Below are 21,309 nucleotides of genomic sequence, written 5' to 3' on the forward strand. Positions count from 1 at the left end.
GCTGGGAACTTGCTGTATATGATGTTAAAAGTTTCAGTTTTGATTAAACGTTTGCTAAAGGCATTTAACAAAACTTTTGTGTTTTGAGTTTGCTTTACTCCAAACTCTACATTTTGACAAAAAGATTTCATTTTTATTGTAAATGCATATCGGTTCCAAATATCGGTCTCATTAACTACTGATAATCTGTATCAGTTCTGAAAAATCACTATCGATCGACCGCTAATATCTTTAACTTTATTTTCATCTCAGTCTGATATTGAGAATGAATTCTGTGAGAAACATCATTTGTTTATCATCTCGTACATAATTCTTCGAGGGAAAGGTGGCCATGCTGTTAAGATATTTCCAGCCGGGGTTCGTGTACCTTGATGAGAGCAGCACAGAGGGGTTTGAGGACGCTCTTTGGCAGCGTGGCCTGTGTGCAGTGTCTGAAGGAGCGGGCCAGGAACAGAGAGGCCTGCTGCTTGATGGACGGGTTCTTATTGTCCATCACAGCCAGGACGTCCTCCGACAGGTTCTGAAGAGTGGTCTGCAAAAAGATGATGTCATATTAAAGATAACATTATAAAAAACAGCAATCCATCAATCTATCTAACTTAGATTAGGATATCTTCAGAAAAGCTTTAGAAGCTGCTCTGGAGAGTCGGTAGAGTGCTCTATAAATAACAACCATCATTAAGTTAGGAATCGATCCAGGAGGATTTGCAGCAGCCTCGATTCGAGTCAAGTTAACCGAAGAACACTTTCACAATAGATGGCTCATTTTGTGAACTTTCATGTAAGGTAGGACCTTTACAAAACCAACTAGGGGTACAAATAATTTTTATATTTTCATATCAGTCTGTCCATGATTTTCGCCATTATTTCAGTGAATGATTTCTTCTATAAAATGTCAGACAGTAGTGAAAAATGGCCATCGCAATGTTCAAAAGCTCACTGTGAAGTCGTTTTTATCTCCAACCAACAGTCCAACCCTGCTCACTATACTACAGTGTCGCTTTTTCTTTTTAATTAAAAGTTTGAAGTCATAGTCCACGCCTAATCTTATTCTCATCCACTAGTGTCACATAAGAAAGAAAAGCAGAGAAATTCAGAGAGTACTTACCGTGAGGAAGATGGCGTCAATAGCCTCCTGCAGCGACTGGACGACCTGAGGCTTCTTCTCCTTGAACTTCTCCAGAATAGTTGGAACCACCTAAAATAATCACAAAAACGCTCTAATTCCATGTTTGTTACTATTTTTGACTTTCCTTTTTTATTTTTGCTATTTTTAAAGGTAATTTTCTTGTATTTTTTGTAATTTTTTGGGTCATTTCTTCACAAGTTTCTCATTGCCTTCCACCCATTTTTTTTTTTAAATGAAGCCAATTTGCTCAAGTTTCAAAGGGTTAAAATCAGTGGCTTGAAATGAAATGAAAATGAAAACCCTCTTGTTAAGGAGCTAATACAAACCTTTCCCTCTGACATTTCACGATGTTAATACGGTAACGTGACAAAACTGCTGTGACACTATAAAGAATTTCCTTTTATTTACCTGTCCTGCGTATGTTCCAAACTTCTTCCTGAGACCGGAGGCCAGTCCGGCCAGACATTTAGCTGCAATTGCCACCAGCATCACATTGGCATCTTTCCCCACGACCTGAAACACAAAACCAGTAAACAAAACATGCAGAGTCACCAGTTCCCTCAAGTCTTGAAAGACCAAACTTTATTTATCATGACAAATTCTCATGCTTTGTCTTAAGTGTCAATAGTACAACAGCAGCTAACATGAAAACCTGAAAAATGTTTGTTTTTACCTTCTTCAGAGCTCTGACGAGGTCTCCGTAATCTCCGTTCTCTAGTTTGGGGTTCTTTGTCAGAGCTTCTATAGCTTCCAGAGCTTCTTTCCTCTCCTGCCACTTTTTAGCTTCCTGCAGAAACAGACGATACATATTGCAACTTTTTTTGTAAGATCACACAGAACAGCCTAACTACAAAAAATGATATTCTGCACACTAATATTATAATCTGAAATCTGGCGTCAAGGCGCTGTGTGTGAATTGACGTATGGGCCACACTCGGACACCATGAGCCATGAGATGACATTACATGCAGCTACACAATGTACTCAGACATCCTGCTCATAGACCTCCAAAGAAAAGCATCAGATATTTTGATTTTCCTGCAGTTTTATTTAAATTTCTGTGATTGTAACGTAAAAAAAAAAATGGTCTAATGATGTGCATGCTTTATAGTGAAAAGTTTGCTTGCTTGTTACAGCTAAGAGATGCATATACTAAAATGTGCAACAACTAAAAGTAAATGAGAGTTACAAGAAACAAAATAAATAAATATATAATTTTTACTGTCACACTTTAACCGTGATACTGTTTCTATGCTTTCCGCATTTCTGCGTCCTTGAAACATCACACAAATGTCACAACTCTGCAAATCGCATATCATCGAAATTTCCCAATTTTCCACTCGCAGTTACCGTTCATGTGCAGTACACGAAAGCAGAATTAGAGCTGCAGGAGGAAAGTGTGTTTTCAAACTCTGCCTTTTTGTTTTTTTACTGCCTTTTCCAGATTTCGACCTACTCCAGGCAATCTAAGACGGAGCTTAGCTGATTTTCGAGGGTTTGTTCAATGTTCTGCTTGGTTATAAAAACCTACTATTTTTTCATAGAAGTCTTTGGGCATCTTGGACAAAACCTCCACAGCTTCCAGCAGTTCATAAGGATCCACCGCTGCTACTGTTTCTCCCTCATCCTCTCCTGAAAGAGGAACAGAAGAAGAGATGACACATCAACTCAAAAAAAGAAATAAAGCAAACGTTTGTTTAAATATGTTTTCTACCTAGTTAAACCTACCATCGGACTGGTCTCCTCCTTGAGCTTGCTGGTGTTCAAACTTTGCCTTCAGGTCCTGCTGTGAGCGCAAGAACCTGGTCTGTTTGGGAGGAGACGTAGGCAGCTTCACCCACTCCTCCTCCAGCTCCTTCAGCTGCAGGGACAGAAAACAATCATGCATTGTTTAGTTTAACTGGAGTTGAACGTGAAAGGTGGGCGAAGTGTGTGCAGTGACGGGCGTGTCTCACCTGTACAGAGTTTATGTTTTGCAGTGGTGGTCTCAGAGCGTCTCTGATCCATTTGTAGATCTCTATAGCCAGCAGCTTGACTTCGTCTCTCACAGCCTTTTCTCTGGACTCAAACTGCTTGGATAAAATCTTCACTACTGGCTTCAGTGTCACTATCTTAGATCCAAACTCACTGAGGGGAGATGAAGACAAAGCAAGAGGTGAAAAATGGTTTGTGTCATGCACAGGACATTAAAGACTGCAAATGCTAAATTACCAGTAAAACTCATCTGGCAAGCAATAATCGAACTTATATCTGCTCTGAATATTTAGTATTACTATATATATATATATACTATTGATTGTTAAGAGACAGAATCGTGGGCTTGGACCAGTTGACAGATTAAGCAGAAACTTTATACCAAAACTAAGTTGAGAAGTTAAAAAAAAACAAACAGAAATTAGCGCTGACCTGAGAGCCTTCCTGAGCGTCTCGATGCAGGCCACCACGATCTTGGGGTTCTTGTTGTCCAGTCCTTTGAGCAGCTCGTCTTGAACCACCTCGCCCTTCTCGATCTCTATGTACATCAGACAGATGTCTGTGCCGAGCTCCTTAGCGCGGGCCTTCGGCTGGTTGAACACTTTGGTCACCACGCCCGACACCACCTCGCCTGTTGTCCTGTAGCAAAGAGAGGCGAAACAATCCCAGCCTGTCAGAACATACAGACCGTACTTATGGACACAATCTTATGAACAAGGCTGCCTTACATGGACGTTTAAAGGTCATTTTAAAGAGATATGTCTGAATTTCATCTGATACAAGTTATTTTTACTTTAACACTTTGTAGCTTTAGGGTTAATTTTGTTTATTTCGCACTGTGAACACACTTCCAGGCAGTTAAAGGTGTCTATTCCTTAACATGAAGTGTTAAAATTCTACTAGAAAAGAGTTGAAATTGTTTTCTGAAATGTCTCTGACACTATTATTCTCTTTAGACACTATGGGTGAGGTAAAAAAAAAAAATTGATACAGAAAAATATTGTGACATTTTTGCATGGCCATATTGTTACAGGGACAAGTCCATTGATATTTTGATATATTAATTATCAATATTACAAATAAAAATTAAAGTTTTGATAGCTTGCGAGAATAATATAATCAATTGCTATATTAATCCAATAAACATGACTGAAGTGTGTAAACTGAAACATTATCTTACAAGATTAAAGATAGAAGATATATATTGTGCATGGCGATACAGCCTAAAAATATCATGATATTATTTCAATATATCATACAGCCTAAAAATATCAATATATTACTTTAATATAATATACAGCCTAAAAATATCATGATATTATTTCAATATATCATACAGCCTAAAAATATCAATATATTACTTTAATATAATATTCAGCCTAAAAATATCATGATACTTTTTAATTACAACAGGGGGAGAAAGATTATGGTAGAATCTAATTATTTACTCACACACTGTGCTCATATGATTTTTCTTATCTATTTTTAGAGGTAAATGCGAGCACACAGTTGACCCTGCTTTGAATCTGTGACATTGTGGGTTCATGTTCGCTCTGTTTAGGTGTGGCTGTGGCTGACTCTTTGTTAGACCTTTCCAACAGTGGACCTTTTGACTCGACAGTTGTTACAGACATAAAAACAGCTGTATTTGATGTAGGTCACCAGTTGCACCACACCTCCATCGTTAATGCCCCTAGTTACCATCAAAAACAATTATTGTCTTGCAAGTAAATGGTGGGTCATATTGTGCTTTGAGTGCAGCTGTGAGCACCGAATGCTTTGAGCACAACAGCTTCTCATCTCTCTGATGCACGCTGTGTTTTTGTTTCTTTGTTCCTCTAGTATCCAACATTTTCCACAACCACATTTTTCTCATGTTCACTCACATCAAACTTAACTTCAGCGATCACTACATCCCATTTCTTTTCAGCAGTTATGTTTTCTAACTAAAATAGTTTATAAAAAAACCCGTGTCTCATTATTTTCTGCAGTTATGTGGTTCAGACCGAGGCAGTCCCTTCACATTGAGACAAACACACTGCTTCTGGGCTTAACACATGATTGTAATACAATACTTTCTTTTTTTGGATAGAGAACACCTACGTGCTCAGTCAGCTGACTGCCAAAAACAAATCAGTGAGGTTTCCTGAAAGCCTGCTTCGCTAGCAGAGTAGCCTAACTGAAGCTGATACATACAGTGTTATCAAGATCACCTGCCGGGCCTCTTACCGTACACAACCATCACGCAGACATTAAAGCTCCTCTGCTGTTAAACCCGCAAAAGCGCTCAACACGAAAAGTTACACAATGGAAATATATTTTCATGAACCTTTATTCCATTAAACTGGGACTCCTTTCTTGACTAAAAGCTGATTTACAGTTGTAGCGCCTACGCCATAGCCTACACAAGTGGCCTACGCTATTGTGAGCGTCTATACTTGTGCTATGGTGTCTGTCGCTCCGCAATCACACCACCAAATCACTTGTCATCACCAGGGTTTCTATGTCAGTGTTTTCTGTCTGAGTCCTTGCCATTTCCAGACTTCTTCATAAAGCCGCATTCCCACTACACAAAAAAAAACTACAAACACCCGTTAAAACCCGACTTTTTCATGCAGTGGTATTGCATATGATCGGCATTCACATCCAGGTCAAATGACTCTGCAGTAGACACGGCAGGTTTGTATCGCCTCCATTTCCAATGGGCATTGATGAGAACACAACACCGCGGTGAATGTCGTAATTTCGGCTTTTCAACCGACAAGATGCAGTTACATGCTGTCACTAATTACCCTCCATCTCCTCCTAAGCAGCTAAAAAACTGATCCAAGTACATCTGCACCGAGTTTGAAAGAGTGAATAAGCACGAGATATATAAAGAGAAGACATTGCACGGACACGACACGACACACAGACACACAGACACACTAACAGAAAGGCGAACTGCAGTGTTCACTGGCAGTGAGAATGCAGTATTTAGCGGGTTTACCAGTGTTTAAAATAACCTGCATGCACACACTAATTTTGGTGGAAAAGTTGTAAGTTTGCAGATAACATTATTGTTGCAACAATTACTTACTTGCCAGCGACGTGGGCATTCTCAATGAAGGCCAGGGCGGCCTCCAGGCCTTTGAGCTGAGCCACAGCATTAGAGTCAGTGACAAACTTCTTTATGAGTCCCAGGTACTTCCCCCACTCTGGACTCTTCTCATCTTCTATCCTCTGGAACAACTTCAGAGCTTCTTCATAACCATTCAGACGGGCTTTCCACACCTGAAGAAGAGTCACCGACAGAAAGAGAGGGGGTTTAAAAAGTTAAATAAACATCGAGCGAAAGATGTAAAACCAAAACTAGATGTACATGATTAGGTTTGTCCTTCTTAAAAGGAAATCGAGAGGGTCTGTATAATGGACAGAGGATGTGGCCTACATTCATAACATCTGCTGTACGTCATCTCCATTTTTCCTCTAAGTGCACAGCAGGAAATATGTTTGCTGGCTTTTATTTGTTTCATTCCTGGATACACATCTGAACTGCCTGTTCTATTCAACCAGCTGTCCAAAAGCCCAAAATATTCAGTTTAGTAACATATATGACAAAGACAAACTTTGAAACCTTACATCTGAGAAGCTATGACCCCTGAATCTTTGGCAATTTTGCTTGGAAATTTTCTAAATCGATTTATCAGTTATCAAAGTATCTGCCATGCAATTCTTGTGTTGATGAAGTAATTTAGTAATCAACAATTGTTTTAGCTCAAATTAAAAGCTTAATGGAGACCGGATTTATGAGGTACATGTCAACTAATATAGCATGAAAGAGGGACCTATGTTTTCTATTTTGGCTTGGGGGCGGGTCATACAATGTTAAATGGCTGTATTTTGTATTTATTTTTCTGCTGATTTTTAAAGAAAACATGAAAACATTTTTGTTTATTTATTTTTCATGAGACTTATGAGAAAACATTTTGGCTTTTTTTTCTTTAAATAAAAAAAACACAAAAAAACCCAACACTAAATATTTCACCATTTATCACAGCCAGAAACCAAGAACAGAAATTATCACAGGATTTTTGCATTTCCGACCACCCTTTACCACATCATGTATTATTAAACAGGTTTGTGAGACAAAAAGCCATGATTTTTTTCCCCAAAATCTTTTCAGGCCTGGAAATTGCTACTGGCAAATTCCAAGACTTTTCCAGGTTTTTCATAACCAAACAAACCCTGTATGTAGAGGAAACTAAAAAATGGAAATGGAGTGCATCTGTAACATCAGGACGGTGTATGCAGGATTGAGTCAAAGCCAACAACGGTGTGTTTTTATGCTAATCTAAGACGCTTTTTTCTCAGTGCAACAGCATGGCTCATTGATATCACTTAAAATGTTTAAGGACAACATTGGAGCTAAATGGCACAGACAAACAAAATATAATCAGGCTTTGGTATACAGAAACTACTTGTTAGAGACATTTCACTGTTGGTATGGCTCATTTCACAGGATAATTAGACAGTAAGCAAAACCTAGAATATCTCCAGCCTCATCCTTTAACCATCCAGGCAGAAGTTCAGATGCTTCTGGACTGTATAAAGCAGCCTAACGTGCAGCCTGTTAGGAGCCTGTTTGATGCAGAGCCATTGTTTGAGACAAAGTTTGAGGAAAGATTAAACTAAACAACAACAAATAACCAAGGCTTTACATCGTTTACTCATTAGACTCTTACAGTACATCATATTAAAACTGATGTCATGCTGAACTGGTTTAGAGTGCTAGTAAGACTTGGATTAGATGTGTGTATTAGTTTAATCCCAAATTTAAAGCCCTTTGGGGATAAGGATCCAAATAAACGCAGTAAGCATGTCTGTAAGAAAGATTATCAGGTGGGAACTGAACTTTAATTAACAGTGAACATGAGAAGTGATTGTAATTTATAATAATGTACAATAAAACATTAACTTGAGTAAATAATATGAGATGCAGTGAATACCAGCTGATCTGTATGAAACATTAGCTGGTCAAAGTAAACATTCACTCATAACAGGGCACTTGTGTTTGTATTTTTTGTGAATATCGCCTGTCAGGATTTGACTTCAAGGAAATATTTTTTAAATGAGTGAGTGATATTTAAGTAAACTGCAGAAAGTATGTTTAAATGCGGACTAATATTTCAGGGTCTAACAATCTGCTGAATTTGATGCTGATCAGTAAATTCCATTTTGGCATTTGGCAATGCAGCATTTTCGGATTTAGACATGTGGGATATGCTGGTATTATTCAGATTTTGGGAGGATTCTTTGGACTCGTGTACAGCGAATTAAAGCCACTTTTACACAGAGATCGCACTACAGGGCCGCAATGAAGTCCCCCCTTTATAACGCCCACGTTTGTGTTCCAGTGCTGCGCACACCAAAATTGCTCAACTCAAGTCAATAAACCCGTTAAGAAGCGTTGAGTAAAATTATCATCCGTGTCACTGTCGACTCCTCAGCAGAAGTATCACGACAAACAGAGAAAGAGAGGGTCCGTGCGGACCAACTCAAACTCCTGAGGTGTTGTTCAATGAACTTTCTATACACTTTTTGTAACATTACACAGATTGTGTCAATTTTTATTATCATGGTCATATTACTACAGACCGTACCAACTACAAAAAAACTAACATTGTTTCTCACAAACACTGAAATGACACAAAAAAAAAAAACACACACACACAAAAAACCCAAATATCTACATCCCTAAACTGAAAACCGAACGTCTACACAATTAACAAATATCGGAATAGCCGAATATTCGGGTCCAGCCCTGATATTTTATGCTTGTAAACCCTGTCGCTGAGGACAAATATCAGTCAGTGAAGAAGTCACCTTGTGTTCGCATTTCTGGTCGATGGGAAGCTTCATCCACTCGCTATCGTCCCCCATGGTGGCCACTCGGGGGTGGGCTTCCCCAAAGGTACTCAACTGGAAAAGAAGAGAATTATTGACACATTACATTTAAAATATTCATCTGTGGTTTACTGCTGGGGAAGTAAGTGAACACTAAAATGTCTGATAGAAATCTTGCAAAGCAACACTTGGTACAACAATGGTATTCCAACTATTAAACCATTTGAGGTGACCCAAAGAAAAAATGAAATATATGAGCAATTTCTGTTTTGTTGAAAAAAGCAAACAGAGGCGGATTTCTATTAGAGACAACCAAGAATGGCTTTTTTAGGCAGATATCGTTACCTGAAATTAAAAAAAATAAAAGGCTCTGGTTTAGTTGCCCTAGCAGTCTCTTTAAATCTAAAGTCCTGTAAGAGCACTTCACCAAATCCACTTTATGTAAAGAAATTTCTGAAGCTGCAAACTCACTCACTCCCATGCACTTACTTCCACACAAGCATAAGCATGTGATTGTTACTGCACACTCAGGGAGAGGCTGCGGGTTCATATTTCATATTGATCCAAGCCAGTCTAGTAAACAGGCTAAAGACATCACCCACATCTCAGCAAAAAGCTGTCAGCTTGGAGCCATGCAAACTTTTTATATTAACCCTTTCAAATAGCTTATGGGCATATTGATACACTGTAGTATTTTTTAAAAGCTCATAACACTGTGTGTCACAAAAATCATAGCAGACTCCATGAAAATGAATGGGTTTTTTTCTTTTCTAAAATGCAACAAAAGTCCATTAACTGTAATCATGTAGTTTTGTGTGTGGTTTGTTTGTCAAAGAAGTGTTTATTTATTTATATAGTTTATTTGACAGGGACTATGCGAATTAACTTAGTGCAACTTTAGCCTGTTACAACAAGCAGTAGGAACTAAAGTTATACATATAGAGATTACAGCTATTGCTAGTTCCTTCTTTCTTCCAACTTCTGTCCCTTGTTAGGCTTTTCCTGTGCCTCTACCTCATGCATGCCCTCCTCAGATTGGGCAGCTCATCAGTAGAGACGGGTAGAGACAGGAGGTCATCAGCAGGCAGTTGTATTTGGTTCTGCCTTGTTAGTAATGGCTACAGCAGCAGACAGAGATGAGGATTCGCCACCAGATCACCTATGGCCATACATCAAGTCTCTGTTTGAAGTCTTTGAGATGAAGAATAATTTGTATAATTTTTGGGGCTGTCAGCATTAATGCGCTAATCACAATGCGATTAATGTCCATACATAAGACCTTATTTTTTGTTTTGATCGTGTTAATCGCTGGCCGACATTACTTTCTTATAGCAGCTGTACTGGGCTGCTTTTTAAAGCTAAAGTGATGAAACTGGCATCACATGAAACAAGAAGACCTGATGAATCAAGGGGTTTCTATGTCATGCTAGTTTCTCAGTAAAGGGGGCTAAATGACACTCTAAAGTTTGGCTACATTTTGGCAATGGAAAACAGCAATTCACCGGAGTCCCTTGATCTCAAGACATCTGAATGAAAATGGGTTTTGTGGGCACCCATGAGTCTCCCCTTTGCAGACTTGCCCACTTTAGACAAGTCTCATGCAGTTTTTTGATCATTTAATTCCTAATAAAGACAATCTGGTAATAATTGCTTTCCCTTGTCAATACGTACTTCAAACCTTTTTTAAAATGCAAATAATGTAATTTAAAACATGAGAGTAAAAAATGGGATTAATCACAATTATTGTGCAACTACTCACAATTTTAAAAATCAAAAATTTTACTGTCCTAATCGTTTTACATAGCTGCTCTGTTCACTGCGCACAAACTTCATCACAGCTTACAAGAATTCCCCATCCAACCTGAGAAAGCATGTTATTTTGTGACTCTATGGGCATTTCTTTAAGCTTTGCAACGTATTCAATGAGTTTTTCATTCAACAGGTTCCACAAGCACGTCTGTGCATTCAGTGGGTTGTTTACGAGTCCTTATGATCTGTGAATGTATTGTGACAAATATGTTACACATGAGCAAAAGGGTAACACCTGTACACTTACTCCATGCCACACAAGTTTATTAAAAACGTTTCGATCCTGCTTGGATTTATCTGCTTCGCCAGATAAAAATAATGGTCAGTTATTTTGACCTGATAAAGACCCAAGCAGGATCTAAACATTACCTTCAATAAACTTGTGTGTCATGGATTATGTGTGAAGGCTATACCTTTTTTGCTCATGTACACAGTTTTTTATAGCCTTGCACCTATGTGATGTGTGTATTATCCCCCTTTCACAATATGCTATAAAACACAATTGCATTGCAATTTAAAAACAAACAAACGTGCTTTTGTTTAATTTTTAACAAGTACTGCAATATTTCAACTAATAATTTGACTCACCTGCTTTCAACTGTAATATTTGACCACGAGTATCTATACTTTTACTCGAGTAATAGGCTTGTGTACTTTGACCAGCACTGAATTTACAGTTGTTAACCTATGAACTGCAGTAAAGCCTTCTGAACTGATAATAGACCACATTTACGTTAAGTTACACTTCCATCACAGACAAGACCACAGACGATAACAAAACACAAGACTGACATGATGTCACCCAGCTGTTATCCCAGTTATAAATGTGTTTCGCACGCATGTCAGGTATGACAGCATGCATGATGGAGGTTGCAGTAAACCGCCAAAATTCCTGCTGAAAATTTTGAACTAGTCACAAGAATGAGCAGGAGGAGGGCTGGAGGAGGGCTAACTGCCCTGCAGGCACTGCACCATCAAATAACGTTACAGCCAGTCACACTCAATTAGGTTAGCAGCATATCTCGAGCTATGCCAACCATTTCACCAAATGTCACCGGTGCCGTTTCCAGTGTGCTCAGACAGGGAGTGGTCACCACGTTAAACAGCAGTCGTTAGTTAGTTACTAGCTAGTCTGGTGAGCGCCATTAACTTAGCAACGACTGTGACAGTTGCTAGTTAGCATGCTAACCCGCTCATTCTGGTTCAAACCGCTACAGCAACAAAACACAAGCAGCTCGCGTTGGCGTCGCCTGTAAGCATATGTGGTATAAATGTCCGAGGTCTATATACACAGCTAGACTTCATTGTTTGCTAGCGGCAGGTAGCCGCCGTTAGCTGCCTGGAAACAAGGCTACGAGCTAACCGTCCACAAGCGCCAACACAGCCAGGCCGAACAACGCAGTTCACCGCGGCAGCTGCAACAAGCTAGCATGCTAACTCGGGGTAAAATACGACTGCTGAGCAAAATGAGACAATAGCTGTTTATAGCTGGATACCTGTTCGCGTCCCTAGGAGACAATACGATGCTGGTTGTCCGGCTGGATGGGGTTGATAATGGGATCACCACGGAGGAGCCCAGCCGAGCTTTATACAAGCGTTAGCAGCGCCGCCCTGAAAAGACACCGCAACTTCCGCTTCAAAATAAAAGCGACGTTTCTCTGTTAATACAAAATATCAAATACATTTTTTAAAGTATCTAATTATGCATCAAGTTTTCACTTAAATGTTTATTAGTGTTAAAAATATGGAAATTAATTAGTAATTTGAGAGATAATAGTAAATCATACATTCCTGATATGAATGAAAAATGCACCTTCTGTGACAGGTGATGGAAGAATTCAGTTTCAGTTTTTTGTTTTTATTTAATTTATTATTATTATTATTAGTGGTACTAGTAGTAGTAGTAAATGTATTATTATAAATTCATTTATGATTAATTATTTTTTTATTAATTTATTTAGTATTTCAGTTTTTGGAAATACTCACACCACATTGTGAAAATACTCTGTTACAAGTAAAAATCCTGTGTTGAAAGAGTTACTTCAGTTAAAGTAAGTATAATCAGGAAAAAAGTGATCAAAATATTAAAAGTAAAAGTACCCAATGGAACATAATTAATTTTTTAAAGAAAAACTGAAACTTGTTTTTAAATTAAATTAAAAAAAAAAAAAAAAGCAAAAACAAATACCTCAAAAAGAGTTTAACTGAAAAATCTGAAAAGTACATGATTATTGTTCATGTTCTAGCTGAATTATATATATATATATATATATATATATATATATATATATATATATATATATATATATATATATATATATATATATATATATATATATATATATATATATATATATATATATATATATATATATATATATATATATATATATATATATATATATATATATATATATATATATATATATATATATATATATATATATATATATATATATATATATATATATATATATATATATGTGTGTGTGTGTGTGTGTGTGTGTGTGTGTGTGTGTGTATATAACTATCAGTATTACTAATTAGGTTAACCAATACCTTTTTTTGTCCTTCTGATTTTGAATGATTGCATTGCTATTACTGAAGTAATGATTTGTCTCAATATTGTCTCAATATTTTTATCTGTACATTTTTTACTTTTACTTTTACATACAAGTGGAAGAATTGACCACTGAATGAACCAGTGTCTAAAAACTATTAATATAATAACAATAATAACAACAACAACAACAATAATAATAATAATAATAATAATAATAATAATAATAATAATAATAATAATCATAATCATAATAATAATAATCATAATAATAAAAAACGTTTGTCTGTAAATACAAAGTATGTAATGAAGTAACATATGCTGTCTAGGAGTAAATTTAAATTGCGGAATGAAGTTTCGTTTGTTTATGTTTTTCTGAGCGACAGAGACATTTTGCGCTCTTATTTCAAACAGAAATGAAAACTTATTTCCGGTCCTGTCCCTGCTGCTTGTGTCCAACTTGTTGCAGCTTTTTGAAATGTCTCCAAGGGCGGAGAGAGAGGAGGGGCGGAGACAGGGACACCACCCTGACTACATCACTCCTGTGTTTAATCTGTGCACAGTCTCACTGCAGGAGGAAAAAAACACAGACCAGAACACACCAGTAAACCAGTACACCCCAAATATTGGACCCTCGTCTCACATCAAAAAATTCTCCATTTGACTCAATAGCAGCTTCCTTATTTGTCGCTCGGCAAAGCCATTGATTGGCTGCATTTGAACTATGGCCCGCCCATAAGGTATAACAGTCCTTCTCTGATTGGACCATCACGCGTACTGACTGTCCTTTGGAGAAATTTGATTGGCTGCTGTGATGTTAAGCCCTCCCTGTAACTATGTAAATCTTTCGATTTTTGGGTAGTGTTTTGTCTTTAAACATATGTTTTTTGACTGGCTGCCGGTTGTGTATCCCACGACGTATCTTTAATGCCTAATTATTCTCATATGTAATGTAAATTAATAATGTAAATTTGTATATTAACACATACATGCACGCAAAAGTCGGGTTATATGTCCTAAAAGCGTTTAGGTTATCTTTGCACAACTCTGCACAAAACTATTATTTTCTTATTCTGGAACAGCAATATTGTACATATTTGTCATATTATAGTAGTTTTTATGGTATCTTAACCATGTATTTATTGTACATTTCTACATTGAGCAAGTTATTACTCACCCTTCAACTCCAAAGATGAAGCAGGATCAAAGACAAATTATAATTTCATTTTTCAAACTTTGTTTAAAAAATGACTAACAATGACTAATAAATCCACATTTTACCTTGTATTACGAATTAACGTTTGAACATTACATTCGTAATGTATTATAATAATATAATGTGAGTTATATGACTGGTAGTCTATGACATAATAATAATAATAATAATAATAATAATAATAATAATAATAAGAAGAAGAAGAAGAAGAAGAAGAAGAAAAAGAAGAAGAGGAAGAATCATCATCATCATCATCATCATCATCATCATCATCCTCATTATTATCACTGCTATTAAAATTAGTAGTAGTATTAGTAATAGTAGTAATAGAGGCAGTAGTAGCAGAAGTTATAGCAGTAATAGTGGTGGTAGAAGTAGCAGTATTACGCATTTGTATCATTATTCGTAATAGTAGTAGTAGCAATATTATTATTATCATTAACATAATTATTATTATTATTATTAGTAGTAGTTATTAATTATTATTAGTAGTAGTAGCAGTAATAGAGGAGGTAGTAGCAGAAGTAATGTTAATAGTAGTTATGGTAGTAATCGTAGTAGTAGTAGTATCATTATTATTATTATCACGTACAGTTAGGTATTATTAATGTTCTTGCTTTATTGTTGTTACAATTATTATTGTTGTAATTGTCATCATGTAAAAACAGCAGGGGAACCTTTGTGTGCTGTGTTGTTTGGGGGCATTAAAATAGTGTAACTCACAACATCCTGCTGTTTCTATGGAAGCCACCATGTCGATGTCCGGACACTCAGAGATTTGACGGCCAGCAAAATCCCAAAGCTGCACTAATCTAGCTAGATAATTTACCGACCACAGCTTCAAACATCTCAAGTTTATTAATGTTAATTTCAGCGTTATTACCGGAAAGGACGCCGACAATGAACCGTTTTAACTCCGCCGTCCCGGATGAGGAGTACCTCGGTATGTTGTGTGTTAGCTGTGCGGTGCTAACACTCGAGCTGTTTAGCTAACTCCTTCTTTTGTGTATATTTTCATTTAACATCGCTGTGTGTGTGTGTGTGTGTGTGTGTGTGTGTGTGTGTGTGTGTGTGTGTGTGTGTGTGTGTGTGTGTGTGTGTGTGTGTGTGTGTGTGTCCGTCCTCCAGCGGACAGTAACGTGTTGTTCTACCTGAGTGATGCGGTGACTCAGCTGCTGGAGCATAAAGAGGAGTACACGCAGTTTGGGGTGATCCGCTACTTTGCTGAATAGTAAGTTTGACTCAACACAGTCAGACACCTGCTGCAGCTGCACGTGCAGGCACGGCTCACCTGAGGGTCTCAGCAGTGATACTCAACATACAGCCAAAGGGCCAAATCTGGCCCCTTGATAGGGTGCAGGGTGGCCCCACAACCATTTTCCAATTCACAATAAAAAACAAAGTGATTCATACTGGGAATTGTTTTTGCACTGTTAGCATAAATAAGGTGTCAGAGTGCATAAAACAGCATCAAAATAGAGCTTGTTTATCAAAAAAAGTGCCAGTGGAGGATCCCCTGCACCCCCGACAGAGGTCCGAGCTAAGTCCCTAATGTCCTTAAATCCTAAACATGTCCTTATATCCTAGAAATATTATAAAACCTTATTCTTATATTCCTAGATATGCCCCCGAATCCTGCAAACGTCCTAAAATCCTTCAAATTGAGATTTTAAATCTTTTTTAAGAGCAGTCTGGCTGAGTTTGCAGCATTAACATTATTCTGCCAATAAACACAGCAGACAAATTCAGCTGTCGCACATGTAAATATGCAGGCGCAGCATCCAGTTAAAATGCAATACAAAGCCAGTTAAATACATAAACATACAACTTTCTAAAAGTATTTCGGTGATAATTTGAGGAGCATCACATTGACCAAGAGTGCTACTTTCTCGATGCTTAAAATATTTACTTCAGTTCCTCGACAGTAAAAAGCGTAGACAATTTCTGGTCCTACCGGTAATTAATGAATTCTCAGAAGGAGGGCAACATATTAAAAAAATAATTATCCTAGTATTGGTTTCAGTGGTAGGTTTTAAGATTTATAACATCTGAAATGTGGACTTTTACACAGAAGAGCTTGACTCATTTTGTCAAAAATAAATCCAAAGATGGATAAATGAAATCAGATCATTTGTTTATGACATTTAATACCTCACAAATTGAAAAGTGAGACTATTTAATGATTTTGAAATCCATTATATATACATATATAATAATGTAGATGGACCTAACTCACTGTAATAACCATATTTCTACATCTAACCTACTTCTGCAGGGGAACACATACATACATATGTACATATATACAGCTTAGCTTTATACCTACCTCTAATGCTTAAATTTGGTTTAAAAATATCTAGAAAAGCATTAAATGTGGGCGGCTGATACACGGAGACAAGCTAAAGTAATCTGTACAGTGACAAAACTGAATCACGTTCCTGTTTCACAGGTTTGACTGTCGTCCAGCTGACAGAGTTTGTGCAAGAAAACACAGTTTATTGCATCTTGTGTTCAGTTTTTAACTGACTACATGCATTTTCAGGTGCTTCCTTCTGTCATTTGTCTGTGTGTGTTTGCAGCTTCAGCAGCGTGAAGAACAGTAACCACGTGCTCTTCAGAGAGTATAACTACATCAGAGCCACTCCTCATAACAGAGCCTCCTTCATCAGAGTCTTCTGGAGATGCTACCGACAGATCGGCAAGAGCGGAGGTGAGCGAGAGCGCCGAGCTTTTTCATTAACGTCAGAATGTGATAGTCATTAAATAATTGCCTGAAAGTGCAAAAGTTATTAGAAACTGTGAAGTGAATTAAAAAAAGGAAGTCCTCTTTGCTATACAGAAGAGTTTTGTCAATAATTTTCAAATATTAATTCAATGGCGTGCAAAATCAGCTTGTTGGTTTGCTTGTCTTTAACATTTTTCTGAGTTTCTGATTGTTGGGTATTCTGTATCTGAAATGAGTTTTATTCTGTGGTTGTCCTCCAGATTTGCTGTCCATGCTGGAGTACAGGTCTCTGCTGCAGCTGCTGTGTCCAGACTTCCCTCTGGAGCTGGTGCAGAGTGCAGCCAGGTGGGGACTCCTCAGAAAACACGCCACGCTCTTTCTCCTCTACACACCATATTTTTTTAACAAACTCTTTTGAGCAGGATTTCTTTGCACGAATGTAATCAAAGGTTTGTTTGGTTATCACAGCTTTTACATTTCACGCTGTGAAAATGTGTCTGTTCAATTTACTGACAAGTGAAGTGCAGCGCAGTCATCATCAGGCAGTTACATTGTGTATATTTAATAATAATAATACTAATAATAAACTTTATTTATATAGCAGCTTTCTTAATAAGGTTACAACGTGCTTAAAGACGAGGCAGCAATAAAACAATTTTGAAAAATGAAAACAACGCAGTGATCATATATTAATGTTCAAAATAAAAATAAAAAAAGTATGGCCGCAGAGGGATAATAAAACGTAGGAACATATTAAATATTTTACTCTGAAGAAAGTCTTAAGAGGGGATTAAAACGTGTCAGATTTCTGCAAATGCCATTAGGAGCACTGTGAGGCGGACGAGCTTCTTTCTTTCACAGATTACATGTCTCATGTACTACTATACCATACTATACCATACTATTCTATACCATACCATACTATACCATACTATACCATACTATACTATACCATACCATACCATACTATACCATACTATACCATACTATACTATACTATACTATACCATACTATACTATACTATACCATACCATACCATACCATACCATACCATACCATACTATACTATACTATACCATACCATACCATACCATACTATACTATACTATACTATACCATACTATACTATACCATACTATACCATACTATACTATACGATACTATACTATACTGTACCGTACCGTACTGTACTATACTATACAATACTACTGTCAGGATATATTAAAAGTTTGAGCAGGAAAGACAATAACTTACTTTTATAAAAGGTACAGCTTTATGTAGCTGACCGAAGTCTGATGTAAAGATGTTTTCTGCTTTTCTTTTCTTGTCCTGTAGAATTGTTCTGATGGACGACGCCATCGACTGTCTGATGTCTTTCTCTGATTTCGTTTACGCCCTCCAGCTGCAGTTTTACTACCAAGGTACACTGTAAACTGCAGTTTCCACGTGTCACTACAGTCCAGTCACAGTTTTGCTGTGATCTTTATTAATGTGTGCGTGTTAAGGATCTGCGTTTGTTTCTTCTTATTTCTCAACAAAATCAAATTCAAACAGTTTGAATTTGATTCTTTACAGAAAGTTAGATGTTGTACACATTTTTTAAATCCATTTTTGTTATAGATTTATTGTTGTTTCACCCATTTCGGGGCTAAATTCTTGTCAGATATCTGATATGAAAATAATAGAAAATGATTCACTACCAATAGTGAGCAGGGACTAATCTACCCAATTTGACAAGATGGAGTTATATTTAATTTATTTCTAATATCTAAGTTATAATGAAAGCCAGTGTCAGCGGTCTAATCCCATTTCATAACAAAAACTGAATCAAAGAGAGCTTCACCTCCTGACGTCCAGCTGCCGATCGTCCTTCGTGTCTGCAGAGTTCCTGGACAGCGTGCTGCTCATCTACCAGGACCTGTTAGCGGGGAAGAGTCCGAACACCGTCATCGTCCCCACGTCCACCTCCATCGAGCAGCTCCCCTCTGTGGCTGCGGAGGAGAACGACACGGAGGAGCAGCGGCAGCAGGACGGAGTGGATCCGTCCACTCTGGCTCAGTGTGTGGACGCCCTCTGTGAGCGGTTCAAACACAGGTAAAACACCTGCACAGTCACACAAAATCCAGTGTTAGCATCCATATCAACACTCTTTCAATATTTGTGCTCTTGAGTGTTTTTCAACCTCAGACACACAACTTTAACCCTTCGAAATGTGAGCAAATTGGCTTTGTTTCTGTCGAACAGGTGAAGAGAATGCAAACAGCAGCTTAACAAGAAATGACATGCAGCACTGATTTGTTGTTGCGTGTGTTATAGCAGACTGTTTTGTGTGTGTGTGTGTGTGTGTGTGTGTGTGTAGTCATCCTCCCAGGTCCTGTATAGGGGAAGTACTGGAACAGACCAACAAAGTCTCGTACTACAGCTTCTTAATGAGCCTGGCCAAACACGAGACCATCAACCAAAATATTGGTAGGTAAATATTTGACGTGACCGTGCTGCTGCTGCTACTACATACAAAGTTGTTGTTGAAACTGCATATGCTAATATCTACTTTTAATCTGGAGTTCATGCTGTAGAGCTGTAAAGCTGCAGGGTTGGCAGCAGTTCTCTGAGCTCATCACACAAGTGGCCTCTTTCGTTGATACTACTAGACTGCTTTCCCCCCGCCTGTGAACACACCGCTGCAGCACACAAGTCCGCTTTTCTGTCAGTTTTTGTGTGTGTGTGTGTGTGTGTGTGGGGGGGGGGGGGGTTTGTTGGTGTGTCCGTGCGACGTCACATACAGGCAGGAGAACAGGTAAACTGTATACAGCAGCAAGAACAGACGTCTTTGAAAACTTACGGTGGTTTCTTCTCTTTAAATATCTGAATTTTTCAGTTTCTCTTTCAAACTCGGTGCAGATGTATTTGGATCGATGTTTTAGCTGCTTAGGAGGAGAAGGAGGGTAATTAGTGAGGGTGTGTCATTGCCTCTCACCTGGTAAAGGAGCTGAAATTAGTGCGTTCACCCAGGTGATGTATTCCCATCTCTCTGCAGGAGCGTTACCCAGCAAGGCAGAGCTGCTCATTGACCCAGAGATGGACCAGGAACTGGACAAACTGTGAGAAAACACACACACACACACACACGCATTTTCTGTTTTCTCTGCTTTCCTCTGTTCCCTTAATATCTCTTTTCTCCTTCCACGCTGTCCAGAATCGCTCAAATCTCAGTGAGTCCAGGCAGCAACAGCAGCGGCAGCGCGGTGGGCGCTCTGAAGGAGGTGCAGAGGAAGGCCTCCCCCAGGAGGAACATCCACCACAGGAGGAAGATGGAGGTGGAAAGCGACGGCTCCACAGAAGAGACGGACTCCTCTGAAAACTGACCTCTGAGCTTTCACCACTGCGTGACTCTTTAACGGCTGTGTGGTCAAACATGTCTTTGCCATTACTATGGAAACCCACTAACTAGAGGCGGATCAGCGCACACGTCACACGGACAGAACACACCATCGTCTCGTTGTCTTTGTGCTGTGTGGTCCCGGTCTCATGTCTGCATGTGGTCATGTGACGTGCTGCTCTGCTGCTGCAGGGCGTAATCTGACCAAACTAAATGTTTGCATTGGTGGTCTATATAATCAAGCTGATTATAGATATATAACAGTAACACTCCACATACAGTATGGTTCTCTGTCTGTTGTTAAGCATGTTAAAGAACACACTCTTATTCCTGCCTGTTCATAACCTGCTCAAGCATGAACTGTATTTATAGCGCTAATGTATTTATTACTTTTTTCATTGAAGAATGAAACAGAGCTCAATATGTGAATGTGATAGGACACTAATCAATATCCTCACTCACACTGTGAATAATAAAGACGTAACTGTGAAACCTGATTTAGACAATTCTGTTGGTCAACCTTAACTGATATATGACTGATACTGTATTTGTAATAAAGGGAGTGTGAGTTGGGAGACACAGCAGAGACAGATTTCAATATAATATCCTGACTTAATGTCCCAAGAATGT

General features: G+C 38.1%; 2 protein-coding genes across 5 annotated transcripts in view; one reads left to right on the forward strand and one right to left on the reverse strand.

Moving 5' to 3' along the window:
- Positions 1–12,422, reverse strand: part of ckap5 (cytoskeleton associated protein 5) — a 36,894-nt gene extending 24,472 nt beyond the window's left edge. For all 4 annotated transcript variants that reach the window (XM_088079695.1, XM_088079694.1, XM_088079693.1 and 1 more), the window contains exons 1-11: positions 12,295–12,422; positions 8,969–9,064; positions 6,183–6,376; positions 3,536–3,742; positions 3,085–3,256; positions 2,858–2,990; positions 2,661–2,761; positions 1,803–1,916; positions 1,538–1,642; positions 1,109–1,198; positions 368–532 (exon numbers count right to left, since the gene is read on the reverse strand). In XM_088079695.1, the coding sequence (XP_087935821.1) occupies positions 368–532; positions 1,109–1,198; positions 1,538–1,642; positions 1,803–1,916; positions 2,661–2,761; positions 2,858–2,990; positions 3,085–3,256; positions 3,536–3,742; positions 6,183–6,376; positions 8,969–9,025 (1,338 nt within the window). In that variant the 5' untranslated portion in view covers positions 9,026–9,064; positions 12,295–12,422. The remainder of the gene's footprint in view (positions 1–367; positions 533–1,108; positions 1,199–1,537; positions 1,643–1,802; positions 1,917–2,660; positions 2,762–2,857; positions 2,991–3,084; positions 3,257–3,535; positions 3,743–6,182; positions 6,377–8,968; positions 9,065–12,294) is intronic.
- A 2,862-nt stretch (positions 12,423–15,284) lies between these two features.
- On the forward strand, positions 15,285–21,176 carry cstpp1 (centriolar satellite-associated tubulin polyglutamylase complex regulator 1). Its single transcript, XM_088079697.1, has 9 exons — positions 15,285–15,517; positions 15,703–15,805; positions 17,154–17,284; positions 17,560–17,644; positions 18,636–18,721; positions 19,184–19,394; positions 19,660–19,769; positions 20,338–20,401; positions 20,497–21,176. Exons 1-9 carry the CDS (start codon positions 15,436–15,438, stop codon positions 20,663–20,665), a joined length of 1,041 nt encoding a protein of 346 aa, XP_087935823.1. The 5' UTR covers positions 15,285–15,435; the 3' UTR covers positions 20,666–21,176.
- Positions 21,177–21,309: the final 133 nt, after the last annotated feature.

Source organism: Plectropomus leopardus, chromosome 7 (genome assembly GCF_026936395.1).
Source record: "Plectropomus leopardus strain MGB_pleo_1.0 chromosome 7, ASM2693639v1, whole genome shotgun sequence".
NCBI classification, from domain to species: domain Eukaryota; kingdom Metazoa; phylum Chordata; class Actinopteri; order Perciformes; family Serranidae; genus Plectropomus; species Plectropomus leopardus.